Source organism: Anneissia japonica, unplaced genomic scaffold (assembly GCF_011630105.1).
Source record: "Anneissia japonica isolate Jap-2015-1 unplaced genomic scaffold, ASM1163010v1 scaffold11779_len1430905_cov172, whole genome shotgun sequence".
Classification (NCBI taxonomy): Eukaryota; Metazoa; Echinodermata; class Crinoidea; order Comatulida; family Comatulidae; genus Anneissia; species Anneissia japonica.
In genome coordinates this window covers 1228428-1243486 of record NW_022740041.1, presented here as the reverse complement: position 1 = coordinate 1243486, position 15059 = coordinate 1228428, and the positions used below count along the sequence as shown (strand labels likewise).

Sequence of the window (15059 nt, the reverse complement as noted above, 5' to 3'; positions counted from 1 at the left end):
AGCAGGCTGGTTGTTCCCCCCCCCCCAGACATTTCCCCCAGTGACATTTCCCCCAGACGTTTACCCCCTAAAGCAATTGCACCCTCGGACTTTCCACTTCCCACTTACATCATGCGTTAAATAAAATAAGAATTTAAAAACAATTAATAGGCCTACATCAAGATTTATCATTCTTTTATATTAAATCTTTATTAAGTCAATTGCACAAGTAACAACCATATTTACATGTGGAAAATATTTATACAAATGTAGGCAGCAAAGTATCTAAATAATATAAGAAATAAATTACCGTACTGAAAATAACTTACAAAGCTATAATTTTTACATAATTTTTTTTTATAAAACTAAAATACTCGTGATTATCTATTTCAACTTATTTAATAATGCTATCCATATATAATAAACAAGGGGGTGGCAAGGAATATCCAAGGGGAAACCAGCCTAGACCCGTTAAGTATTCACAAAAAAATATATTACTCTTTTGCTTATGGGCCGTAGTTTGGCTACTACAAATGCTGTCCTTATATCATACAGTATTTTTGGAAACATGATTTTTTACAAGCAACCAGGTTGTACCTTAAGCCTGCATGAGAAATTAGTAATATCTCCATGGTTCATGTGTCATACTAAATCACAGGCTGAGTGGGCACTGACTTGCATGTTCAGAGAAAAAGGTTCCAATTGGGAGCTGAACTGGAATAGATGGTAAAATATATAATGTGCGATATCAACCAGTCAGATATTAGGTTTTGATATTTTGAGGAAATTAGTGATAAGTAAGTTAAACGGCTGTCAATTAGGGCAGATCATTCATCAATGATCAGAATCGGCGATAAAGATTTCACTTTTGGGTGTTCTACTCAAAGAATCATTAAAAGTATAAATCCTCAACTTCCCTGCCAATATGTTGGATGCATACTCTTCCTCTTGCTCAAACTACAGAATTCCCCCGACGATACATAATCCCACATTTAGGTCACCTGTAGGATTGAATTTAGGGTATCGTCAAAAATAATGTGAACATTTGTTCATGAACTCGTGAAATTGGCGCAGTTAACCAGAAGTTCAGATGGATACATGTTCAAACGCGTCGTATCACACATCACAATTAGTATGGAAAATACACATTGACTGCAATATACTTAGACTGCTTCTAATAATGATAAAGATAATGCTTTATAATTTGCAAGTTCCCAATTCAACAGTTTTATAGCATTAAAAAAATCCCTTTGGCATTTAAATGTAGTACATAGTAATTATAGTATGTGTTTTGTTTTTTTTTAAATTCTGAATTGCTTTGTCCTTCGTAATGAAGCTTATAAACTTTCAGAATAACTTGCAATAATGAATTTGATAAGACATAGCTTTCAACTAAATGATGACATATTTTCCTTACCAAACAAGAAATATATAAATAGCACCATTTCTATATTTTTTGCATAGACCCTTAAATTTGCCGGTATGCTCTATTTAAGGTTTTTTTTTTAGTAAAGAAATGTGGGGCTGCACAGACTTATATTTAGAAATGAATCAGACTTGATAGTAAATTTGTTGGCAAAATAAAGCAAGATTAGTTGATGGTAGATAAATATAATTTCTTGATGACAGAGTACTTGTCAATACATACAGTATGTCTTGATAACAAAGTTCAATCACTTATTGGCAAAATAAAGAAAGGTGAATTGATTGCAGACTGAAGAGAGGTGACTTACTGGCAGAGTGAAGACAGACAACTTGATGGCAAATAAAGAGAAATGGTTTGATAAAAGAATTAAGAAGGAATATGATTTCATTGAAGAAAAACATGATTTGTTGGAAGAGTGAATATAAATTACTTGGCAGCATAAAGAAAGAGACTTCATGACAGAATGATGATGGCAAAGTGGTGATGGATGACATCATCAAGTGCAGAAAGGTCTACTTAGATAATGGATGGATTCCTCTAAATATTCAGATATGAGTTTTGTGTTCAGGTTGGTGAGAGAGGTCTAATTTGTAACTTTTTTGGTTCTGATAACAGATAATAAGGTGGCATACAGTCCCAACCTAACTACAACAGTGTTCAAACTTTTTTAAGGCTTTGTAACTTCTATCCAGATAGCAATATGAAACTTGGATGTCTGCTTCTCTAATTGTGTCCTAATCTTCCATCTTCCTGATAAAATTTCCATTGGGGAGCAACATTTCCGGCATTTCAATTTTTGTTAAAGTTACACTTGATTCTAACTGGGATGTCTTCTGCCAGGAATGTTCTTGTGGGACCATACTTTCCAGTGTTGTCATAGCAACTTATCTAAATTAATACAGTGATTTAAATTTGAAACGTCAGCACTGTGTTCTTTGACCTGGGCTGACTAATTTAAATGTGTATTGGAAAAGTTGGCAAGCTTTCAAAGGCCTATCCAGATTTGCAAGACCTGGCAGTAATGTTTATATTTTGGTCTTGCATAACACTTATCATCAACAATGACCAACAGATAAACCAACTAAACATACAAATTGTATTTCTTACTTACAATCTGAATGATGTGAAAACGGGAGAAAGTGAGGTAGTGGAGAACATAGGAACCTAATATAAATCTATCCAGCTTTGTCTACCATCAAATGAATACTTAAGTATCATGTGCATGTACCATTGTTACTTCAGGTCATGCACACACCCACCTGACGCGATTTCTCAGAGAACACCCCACAACAAGGCGCAAGACTGGCAAAAAAAATTATTTAGAATGACAATTCATTTAGTGTTGTACCAACAAGAAGCAGACGATGCAATGCTGTAAAGCACTCGGAGACGAATTCATTGGCTGACAGTCATATGACCGTTGTATGATCCAGTACTGTGTGCTCGGCTTTAAAGAACACAAATAGAAATTTCTAAAGCAAAGATACAAGATATTACAGGCTTTTGGTCTTTTAAAGGATATTTCTGTTTTTTTTTTTTTTCAATTTTTTGCCTCCCCTACTAGTTTTGGCAATTCCTGGTACATAGTAGGCCTTCTGGTTTCAAACCTGTCAATGCTTATAGTTGCTCGAGTGGTTAGGTTAGGAACTTTAGTTTAAATAACTCATCTTTCAGATTAAATGTCAAGCAGTTGGTCCTGTGTACATAATGTTTCTTTGCTCGAAAAAAATAACTTTCACTTCTAACGCATATATATGTAGGCCTATTATATCTGTGTTATGTTTAGTGAAAGTCTGTACGTTTATACTTATGCAGGACTGTCATATGTTTGCTAATGACAATCCTTGGTCCATGTCCCTAAACAGATTGAAAATTTGTGTGATCTCTGAGCAATTTGATGATATTATATGATAACCTCCCTATAGTGTTGAACTTACTATGAATGAGGCCTCCCAGCTGCGAAAGCATAACCACTTGGTTCTTATGTCATTATTTCAAGTCAAATATTAATAAAATTATAGACTGAGTTCAATCGATGGTCACTCTGGTACATCTGGGAACACATAATCAATGCTCACCAAACATTCCTAACCCCTTATGGTAAGCCATGTCATTCTAAGTGATAACCTATTAAAGTGATCAATACATTCTTTTTAATGTCTGAATATAATTATTGAATGTAGTAATAATAATTATTATAATAATAATAAAAATCTTGGATAAAAAAGCCTATTGTACATAATGAATTTTACAGTTAAATGTTGAAAAAATATTATCCTAAAAAAAAAGGATGATGGTGGCCATTTTTTTTTTTTTTTGGAGTATTACAAATCCTGATCCAGAAGTATTTAAAAAGACAGTGGCTATTGTTACAATAATCTTAAACAAATTGTATGTATGGATTGGATTAGTACAGTAACATCTAAATTGAGAATTTAAGACTAATGCAAACTAAACAAGAAATACTGGTCTGCAGACAAACGAATTAGAGATATGATTATTGGTTGCTGAGAAATCTGTTTTGATTGTTGTTTGGCTCTCTTATCTACAGTATACCCTACACTATGTCATCTGAACCTTAATTCTTTTAATTGATATTTGGTAATTATTTACCTTATCTCATTTATTACAATTACCCTATCATTTTAATCTCGTATATGACTATTGTTTTTATTATTATATTTTTAAAAATATTTTCTACTTAGTATATAAAGCACTGCTGTCATTTATTTTTCACTATATTTTTCTTATAGGTTATCCCACCTTGAGCACCATTGGTGGAGATGTGCGCTTTATAAATCTTGTATTATTATTATTATGATCCAAAAATTATGCATTAATAATGTTGGGTAATGTTGTCATTAAGTTTGTATATATAATGTTAGGAAAACTGGATCAGTATCGGAGTGGTAGAGAAATGCGGATCTAGTAAAAAATATAAGCAAACAAATAAACAATATGTTCCTCAATCAGAAATCGTTCATCTTGCCTCAAGACCTTGTTAAAACTGAAATGATAACTTGATTATATGGCAATGGAAATGATTAATCTAGAATCTCTCATTTTGACTCTATCATATCAAACCATTATCACGTTCAACATAGTCAGCAAGTGTGTACAGTTCTACACAAGGACATGCACTAGTATTAATGACTGCAATGGCAGGATGAGGAGCTCACATTTAGCATGAATTATGAAAACTTCAGCCACCCAAAAAAAAAAATATTGTGATAGATTATAAAAGAACCACATAAAAGAGAATTTGTTTATCTACATTTACACTCTTATATAAAAGTGTACCGGATTTTTTGCTCTGATTTATTGATATTACTCATCGACGTGGAAGTCTATCAGGAAATTGCTGTTGGCAGTGAATGAGGCCGTAGGCATCTGGTACTCACCCTGTAGTAAGGTTTTCAATTGGCGCTGCTTCACTTGGTCCAGATCGTAGCCAATTCATTTGACAACTACCTGAGATCTGGTTATTGTGACTCACAAGCTGTTGAGATTGAGAAAGACAAAGTCGCGAAGTAAACCGGTAGTAACCAGGTGTTCTGTACTACCTCACTTTTAAGAATTTCTTTGTATCTTTCATCGACAGGAGAACGTGAAGTAATGAAAGATTGAGTTTTTGAAATGTCAACTCGGAATAGTTATCTATCAGATGGTTGGAACAGATTTTTTTTGTTAGCGTAAACAGTGTGTTGTATCTTTTTAGTTTTAACTTAAGAATGAAGAACATGTTAATGTGTACGACACGATAATGCAAATGATAATGGTTCGTACTAGGATGATGATGACGATGATGTTACAGATTCTGATGACAATAGTGATAATGTTAACAACAATGTCAGGGCTGGCGGCAACGATGAAAATGTTGATGATAGTATAACTTTAAATAAAGGTTGAATAAATGACTAAGTTTTATAGATATACTGACTGACATCCAATTTTTTAAAAATTGTTTAAGTTAACAACATTCAATATTAGTCACTGATCTTAAAAAATTTCAGTTCTTAATTTTTTACAGAAAGTTGCTGGCGAGTATTCGAAGAATATAAGCAAAAAGTACTAAGAATTATTTCATTTCTGTAAATTGGCGATAAAAATATTTTCTCATTCTTATTATCAGTTGAAAACTGATAACTAATTTAAATACTGTATACAAAATAAACAAATTAAGTTATATTTTAAAAATCGTTATGCTTATTCAATTTTGTGGCCATATATCTTTAAAACATGGTAAGTGTACTATAAATGTAATGCTTACTTCCGTAATTGTTGAAAGTTTAGGGTCCTTAATTTTCACTGTGGTCCTTAAGGGACCACTTACACAACTGAGGGTATTAATACATAGAATATACATGTAAAACACCATGGTAAAGATCTTCTTAAAACATTCTCCAAATATGACAACCCAATGTCATTATTAAAAGAACATTTGTCATTTTCTGTTATAAATGACAGTGTAGTTTTATTTTTTATCCTGTTTTATTTAAAAATGTCCTTGCAAAAAAGATGATTATTGCATGCATGTCTATAAAATAAAAAACAACTTTTATAAATTAAACCTTGTTGTAGCCAACATGATGTTCTTTTTCCTGCTGTTATTTCCTGTTATCTTAAGCTTAACAAAGTGATTTATTTTTGATTTGTAAAAAATTATTGACAAATGGTTGCTCCAGTGGTTGTGATTCTGGCTCTCACTTTGAGCTTGTGATTGGGGTCAGTGCCAGTCAGTGTGTGTGTGTATTATTATAATTTATCATAATTATTATTATTTCATATTTTGCATATCTGTTTGCATTAATTGAAGATGATACATTCAGGAAAGCTCATGATTTAGATTGCTAAATGCATATAACTATACCTATTTTTCTCAGGCTATGGTAGTGCATTTGTTTTTGGTTGCAAGAAAATTGTCAAACCCTGTCTGTGGGAAAACTTGGCCCCTGAGCATATAGCCCGAAGCCACCACTATGTTGCTTCCAAATTTTGAGAATCAATGCAAAATTCATTTTGTTAAAAATTTTAATCACACACATAAAAGGCCATAATATACTCAAGCCCATAGGCAGGATTTTCAAAAGGGGGTTCTAATTTTTCACAAAGAAATATAACATGTCAGACGTCCAGAAATAGCAATAAAAATGCCAAGTTTCAAATATTTGGAGTTAATTTCAAAAACTTTCATGCAAATGGTACTTTTTAGTTATGATTTAAAAGGGCATTTCAGGAAAAGAGGGGTTCTTTTAAACTGGCTACGGGCTGGCTACGGGCTTGATATACTTAGTGCAGCCAAAAGGGTTTCTAAGGTTTTGGTTTAAGGTTTCACATGTAAACCAATAAATGGGCTAGTAAGGCTAATAGAGGTGGGTGTTTCACATCTGTTTCCAATGCATTTTTTGTATAGAAATAGGAATAAGTACCAATTATGCTATCATAAACAATTTATTCAAACAAGATATTGTATATAATGAATTGAATCATTAGGGAAAATAGGAATATATTCCTCCTGTTGTTCATTACAACGCATCTGTTTCCAATGTAGTTTGTGGCTATAATAGGAATAGAATCACTCAATACTATCATAAGCAATTGAATTCAACTTAGTGAACAAGGTATTAAATATCATTATAAACAGGGTGGAAATAGCAATAGTATAAACCTCTTGTTGACATGTAGACATACAACATTCAGGTCAACACGATATCAAACAAAGTATAAATCATGAAAGTTATGATTACACATTGATTGAATGGGAAGAGATCATGAAGTTCACCTACTAATCCCTCCAGCTGCTAATCTCCTAGATCGAGTTTACCTTCCAAAACCCCCTTAATTTCAACTGACCTAGATATGGAGTCACATCTAGCTCCTGCGAGGAGCCATCCACAACAACCGTACATCCGCAAGGGATGTACACTTGCTGTAACATTTATAGCTTTTTTTTCTACTTGCTCTATTTCGATGATCTGTTATAGCTACACTTTTACACATGTTATATTCATTAGTCTTCTGATTTGGAATTTTCCTCGGCCGTATCGACAAGATCAAATTCATCGAATTCAACTCTCTTTTTTTCTCCATAAGCTGGTTGGCCAATCAATGCCACAACGTCGTCGTAATTCAAAACCTCTTTCTCAAACAGTGTTGCTGCAAGCTAAAAAGAAAACATTTCGGATATTGTTGCTGTTTCCAATTACGCAGGGCAATAATGTGAAGTGCTTTGAGACAAAGAGATATGGAAAGTGTTAGAAATGCCAACAATTATTAAAAGTAATCTTATAGAATTCTTGTCAATGTTGATAATAAAGCATTTGGTCTAATTCAACAATATTAAATTGATATCTACCATTTATGATTTTATTATTGTATCCTTTTATTTATGTATTTTCTGGGTGTATGCCCACCCTATATCTTTTAGGTAATTTTAATGCAAAATGCCCCGCTAATTTCAGAATTCTGGAATACAAATTCCACACTATGATATGCCTCAGATAATGTTGATTCTGATTATGAAATAAACTATTTAAATTCAGCATCAAAATGCTATCTAGGCCTAGCCATGGGATACCTAGACTTCTTAATAAAGGCCAAACGACTGACAGACCTGTCTAGCATTTTGACAGCAGGCCCAAAGTCATTTGCATTTTTTGGTTCCCATGTTTATAAGTTCATCTCCAAAACCTGACCCAGTATTGTTTTTAAAGGTGTAGGGTCAGATGAATTATGGTGTTTTTTCTAATAATGAATGCCATTTTTTAGTAAAGCTATCATGGAAATTACAATCTTGACACATCTTATAATGCAAGGCCACTTGCTTGTGTCTTTGGCCAAGGCATTTTACTCATGTTGTAAGTAGGTTAAAATGCAAACAAAATGATTTACAACATTATGGGACACTCTACAGGGAGCTCAGTATGTGAACCAAAGGCATTGTTCAAATGATTGGGGTTATAAGAATATGTGCTCTGGCCAATAAATTATTATATGAAGGAAATGTATTGAAGAAAGGTCAGTACATGAAAAAAAAAAGAAATTGAAATGAGCATATATCAGCCCAGAAAAATGTTATAATGGTAAATGGCAATATAATACTGAATATTTGAGAGACAAATTTCTTACCTTTTTCAGTGTATCTGTGTTTTCAAGCAAAATTTTCTCTGTCTGTTTATATGCTAGAGCAACTAATTTGTTCACCTCCTATGAAATTTAAAAAGTAACAACTAAAGTTTATTTATATCATCAAATCACAAGTTTATAACCATCAGGTGGTGGGGGTTTAGCGTACAGCCATCTTAAAGTAGGGATGGGGATTTAATACAATGCAAAGGCACAGTAGGAATGGGAGTTTACCTATCAGGGTCCCAACCTGGGGTTATAAGTTCTAGTCTTTTTTGTTTTTGTTCTGTAATATATTATCATGGTCCTTAAGTATAACATAAATAGATGGGTCTTTTTCTGATGTTGATGATGGCAAAGCATCTTCATTCTAATTATGAGGACGACTAAAAACATAAGTAATCAACAAAGAAATTTTTAACTTTGAAAGCTTGATATGAGAGTTCTATTTCCTGCTGCTTAAAAGTGTCATTAAAAAAAGTTCACACATCAAATCAACACCATTTGGGCTTATGGATAGATATTATGCCCCACAGCAATTGCCAATTAACATTAGGAATCAACAAATGATTTATCTATATGAGTATAGAGTTTTTTATTTATTTATTTATTTTTTTATTTTACAAAATTAGGCACATGTGTAATAGTGATATTGAACCTAGGACTCTGACCAACATCTTAAATATCAAGGTACAACTTGGTTGGTATGATGCTGGCCAGTAGTTATAAGCTGCTTACCATATCAATGAGTTGCTGTAGATGTTGACTGTATGGCTTCTTACCAACTTCATTCGATTCCACCTCAGGGAATGACACATTGCCTACGACATCACTCAGCCCATATGTACGCACTTGAGCATATGCCATCTTGGTTACTCTCTTCAGGTCATCTTGAGCACCTAGTATGGAAAATTTATTGCAAGTATGAAGAATAATTAGGGGTAGTGGATCCAGGAATTTAAAATAACGGGGGCCCAGGGAGGAAATTTGACAGATGGACGTCCATACAACCTGTCCCACCATGGAAAGTAAATTTTCGATTATGGCACTTCTAGATGGCCAGAAATGGCACTCTCAGTCATTTTGAAATATTTAGGGGGTGCCCGGGCCACCCTTGAAACCGCCACTGATTCGAAATATTTATGACATGTATCGGTTGAGGACAATTGTAAAAAAAAAAAAAAAAAAACATAAAGAACTATTTTATAGAAAGAATTTATTTTTATCACATAACTTATGGCTGAGTTTGACTTTTAATGTATGATTTCGTGTTTATATTACAGTTGGAAATAACGCAATGATGATGAATAATTTCATAAAATTATACAGTACATTAGATTAATTTATGTGTTCAGCAGATGCAGAACTCATATTTTTCACTTACCTGTTGTTACTCTATTGAAGATAATAGACTCAGCCACTCTTCCACCAAGGGCCATACACATTCTATCAAACAGTTGCTCTTTGGTGTATAATTTCTGATCAGATGGAAGGTACTGTGCGAATCCTAGTGCTGCATTTGCACGAGGTACAATGGAAACCTTCATCAATGCATCCGTGTGTTCTAGTAGCCAACCGGTCAATGCATGCCCTGATTCATGATATGCTACGACGAGTCTCTCCTCCTTCGACAGGGAGGTGCTTTTTTTGGCTGCTCCAGCAACTATGCGTTCAACTGCAAATTCAAAGTCTTCTCCCGTTATGACCTTGTTGTTCTCCCGTGCTGCGTGCAAGGCAGCTTCATTGCAAATATTTGCAATGTCTGCTCCTGTATAACCAATAATAAATATATGATTATTCTTTCATCATAGATGGTACTGTACATATGTTTGTTTTCCGGAGTTGTAAGGCAAAATAAAAAGATAAAGATTTAGATTAACATCCACTTACTTAATATAAAATAGTCATATATAATGAATTTCGTGTTTAATGGACCTGTATTACATTCTACCATGAGTTTTTCCCTGAGCTTGGAGATTTCGTGTTTGCTAAGAGTGCTATATAATGTGTATATATTCATTCATTAATTTATATATGAATCAAATAAGAGAGAATCTAATATAAAATCATTCAAGGGAAACGACTGGTTGCCCTGAATAACCTACCACTCATCCCTGGGGAAAGTTGGGCTAGCCGCTTAGAGTAAGCCTCTAGCGGTTTCTCAAGTGTGAGGGCCTTCAGATGTTGCTCAAAGATCTCCTTTCGCTCAGCTAGTGTTGGAGTATCAATGAGAATGTGTCTGTCAAATCGACCTGGACGAAGCAGGGCCTATAACGACAAATCATAGGACAATCATTTTAATTATTATTTTATTTATTATCCCGTCCAACAGCAAATACAAAATTTGTCAGCCATTGATGGGAACACAAACGACAAACAGATACATAAATGTGGCAAAGACAAGCCAAACCAGATACTCGTCGCAAAAATCAATTTTGAGTTATTAATACAGTGTTAGAGAGTAAAATATTAGCTATAAAATGGTAAAAATATCATTCAAATCGGACATTTCCTTATGGAGTTGTTTAAAGAACAATATATGAGAAATCAGCCTTCAAAGTTTATGATTTCAGGCATTTATCATGCAGAAACTATCTTTAAATCCTTAAAAAGTGTTGTTTTAACATTGAAAATGGGGAAAATAACAGCATAGAATGATGTATAGATATATAAAGTTTAGTTTAGTGTAATAAAATAGATTTAAAAAAATTTTACATTCCAGCATGTTTTGGCCATTTCTCTGTAACACGATTTGCGACGAGTGACTGGTTTGGCTTGTCTTTGCCACAAATATTGTAAAAATGTAGAATACAAATACTCACATAACCACTACCACCACTAATAATAATACTAATAGTAATAATACTAAAAATAATAATTCAGTTCACGTTGTTAAAAAGCAATCACATATAATTATAATATATGATGCATTTGATATACATGATATTTCCTATTAATCCAACAAGGACCAAATAAGTTTTTTTATAAGGTTTAGTTTCTCTTGGATGATCCAATTATTTATTTTTTAATTGGATCATCTAAAAGAAACTAAACCTTATTTATTTGCGATTGAGATGAATTTATTTCAAGTTTGTTAGTGAATAAACTTGTGATTGGTGGAATATGTAAGTGCTTCAGGAATTACTTCGCATTGAAAATTAAAAAATTATATGGCAAGTTTGATATGTAGACCACCTACTTTATCTAGTACATCAGCTCTGTTAGTGGAGGCCAGCATGATGACTCCTTTCTGGGTTCCCATGCCATCCATCTCCACAAGAAGTTGGTTCAATGTCTGCTCCTCTTCCCCAGACCCTCCTGCTGAAGCACTTTCAGATTGGAAAAAAAAAACCCCAGTAATTTATAGTCATTGGATACATAATCATATAAATAGTTTGCATCAGAAAAATTGAAGAGCATGCAGTACCTTCTGCAACTTGGGGATTGGATTCAATACTAGCCACTAAGTGCAAACTCTGTGGTCTAGTGGTTTCATAATTTTGAAACTCGAAAGTAAAGAGTCTGGTAGGCTAAAAGGGAACATGTCCCTGTAGAAGATTCCTACCAGATAGAAGTTAAAACTTTGAGCCTTTTCAATGAATATGTCAATGATTTAATTGGATTATTGACAAATAAAATAGATTTTTGATTCTGAAAAAAAGATATGTGGTATAATATGACTTGCTTACTTATCTGTTCTTTTCCTTCCTATCGCATCTACTTCATCAATATAAACAATACAAGGAGCCCTCTTTCTTGCTTCTTTGAACAGATTGCGGACCCTTGCTGCTCCAAGTCCACCAATCATCTCTACAAACTCTGAGCCAGCCATGGCCAAGAATGGCACATCAGCTTCAGTAGCAACCGCTTTGGCCAGCAGAGTCTTACCACATCCTGGGGGACCTAGCAAGAGTGCTCCCTTTGGAACCTAATTTAATGGACGAGGGTAAAAAAAGTGGCATCAGTAAGAGATCGTTTTGTTTTTGTCTTCATTGCTCACAATTGTTTTTGCCTTCCACTGAAATTTGCAAATCATCCATAGTGATTAGCTTTTTCTAGTAACTGTAACCATATGAGAACCTAAGGGTGTATATACATCAACTTAGTCGCTAAATTAATTAAACAGTGATTGGGGTATCTTGGGTTTGAATTTCAAATGAGAACATTTTCACCGAAAATCATTTGATGGTTAAATGTTCATGGTTCAATGTTACAGATTTTGTAATATTTTAAAAAAAGAGGCCTAACCACTCTTTTTTCCACCATTTTGCTACCGTTTTTGTGTCTGAGAAAAATTAGTTGTACACATATTTTTTTTTTCCTCTAGAGCCTGGCTTTAATGATCCATGGTTCAATGTTTATGGCTCTATGAGTCATGGTCAAATGGTACATGGTTTAATGGTACATGGTTCAATGGTACACGGTTTAATGTTGATTGTTCAATGATTCGACGGTTATCATTACATTTGTCAAACACCGTTTTTGTGTCTTAGAAAAATTTGTTGTACAACATTTTTTTTTTCCCATGGAGCCTTTTTTGTTTATGGCTCAATGATTCATGGTTCAATGGTACACAGTTTAATTTTGATGGTTCAATGGTACACGGTTTAATGTTGATGGTTCATCATTAAATTATGTGACAGTTCAATTTTATAACAGTTTAAATCATTTAAAAGATCAATGACTTAATGGTTAAGTTACATAATAGTTTAATAATTAATGGGTCAATGATTCTTAACAGAAAACATAATTTGTACTGTAGGTAGGTGGATGATTTCAAATTAAAAAAACTGGGATATTATCATCGACCATTCACTTCACCTTAGCACCTAGTTCTTGGAATTTCTGTGGTGTTTTGAGGTAGTCTACAAACTCCATGACTTCCTGCTTAGCTTCTTTCAGCCCAGCAACATCACTGAATGTGACACCCTTGCCCTTTGAATCAATTATAGTGAATTTTGGTTTTGCTGAAAAATGTTAAAAATAACACATTTTATATTTATTTTAGATAAGGTAGGATTGTCTTTAACAAACAGGAAGTTAGAAAATTGAAGAAAAGAAAATTGATTTTTGTGCGATGTTGTGGTCGTTTAGCATGTTTGTACAGCTGTTAATCAAAAAATAAAGTCTTACTACTAACAATATCTTTTGATATGGACAAATATTTGATTAGCGCCCTCTATATAACTACAAATATACTGTACTTTAGTTTTACTGTACTAGTCTGTTCTAGCATAACATGATGATAACAAATATATTAATAGCGCCCTCTATAAAACTACAGTCATACTATAGTTCATTACTGTGCTAGCATAACATCTATTTCTTGAGGATGACAAATATTTTAATAGCGCCATCTACTTATCACAACAGGATTGAAATTACATACGAAATGCAATCAAAGTTAGATCTATTATTAGTACTGAATGTTTATGTATAAAATGAATAATAATATTATTATATAAATGTTAGTGGCAAGTCAAGTGGCCGAGTGTTAAGGCGGGGCGCTGCTATCTACAGCCTACACATCGGCGTTGGTTCCAGCCACTCCTCACCCAAGGTTGGGTAGGTAGAACCAAGTCTTCTTAGATAACTTATAATATAGATAAAGCTCCAGTGGAGTTTAAAGATCCCATTGCATCTTTTGGAAGAGTAAAAGTTAGCACTGATGCTATGGTTCATTTTAGTCCCTGTTGTTGTGGAATGAAATGCTACTTTAAGCGCCTTTTTACGGTGACTGGGTAGTCACGGAACCACACCCATATGCAATTCAGCACAATGATGCTGTGGGTTATGGGTTTTTCTCCTACCATTACCTTTACTGTTATCATCTGGCATGCAGAATATAATATAATCATATTCTCATAAGACAAATAGGACTATGCCATTTGTTAGCTAAAGTGTTGCATTCTACCATCAACATGAGACATCAAGTAAGGACGTACTTATCTGCATTAATGAATTCATTCCACCACTACTCTTCATGGCTGCCCGGAACAAATACAACAAAGCCCCAAGAAATACAAGGGTCAGCAATATGTTGCTCACACCCTCTGGACTTGAATGGCTGTACTTAATTTGAATCTGAAAAAAAAAAAATAAATAAAAAATGGTAGCAAATTGTTTGATAAGTTTTCAAGAAAAATTGAGTGTTTTTTTTTATTGAAATGCAGCTTTCCATAATACAAAAAAGATATAAGTGTCCTTATCATGTTCTTTATTTTGATGATGATAAATATTTGAATACCAACCTTTAACTGTATCCATACGTTCATTCTACTACTGTACTAGCATAACAATATCTATTGTATATATTGTACGTATAATTTATTGTGGTTTAGAAAAAACAAATTCAATTTACAACATCTATTTTGATCTATATCTTGATGAAGGCAAATATATAAATAGTGCCCTCTATATGAAATGGATTTTTTTTACCATCAGCTTACAACATTTACCAGCTCTATTCTCATCCAAAATAATTTGATTACTGCTGTTTATCTAACTACATTCATTCTTTTCTAAACAT

General features: G+C 33.5%; 1 protein-coding gene across 2 annotated transcripts in view; it reads right to left on the bottom strand.

The window, feature by feature from the left end:
- Window positions 1-6837: 6837 nt before the first annotated feature.
- Window positions 6838-15059, bottom strand: part of LOC117118129 (paraplegin-like) — a 31844-nt gene continuing 23622 nt past the window's right edge. For both annotated transcript variants that reach the window (XM_033262635.1, XM_033262636.1), the window contains exons 6-14: window positions 14476-14614; window positions 13352-13497; window positions 12220-12458; window positions 11730-11859; window positions 10636-10798; window positions 9915-10298; window positions 9269-9429; window positions 8534-8611; window positions 6838-7568 (exon numbers count right to left, since the gene is read on the bottom strand). In XM_033262635.1, the coding sequence (XP_033118526.1) occupies window positions 7416-7568; window positions 8534-8611; window positions 9269-9429; window positions 9915-10298; window positions 10636-10798; window positions 11730-11859; window positions 12220-12458; window positions 13352-13497; window positions 14476-14614 (1593 nt within the window). In that variant the 3' untranslated portion in view covers window positions 6838-7415. The remainder of the gene's footprint in view (window positions 7569-8533; window positions 8612-9268; window positions 9430-9914; window positions 10299-10635; window positions 10799-11729; window positions 11860-12219; window positions 12459-13351; window positions 13498-14475; window positions 14615-15059) is intronic.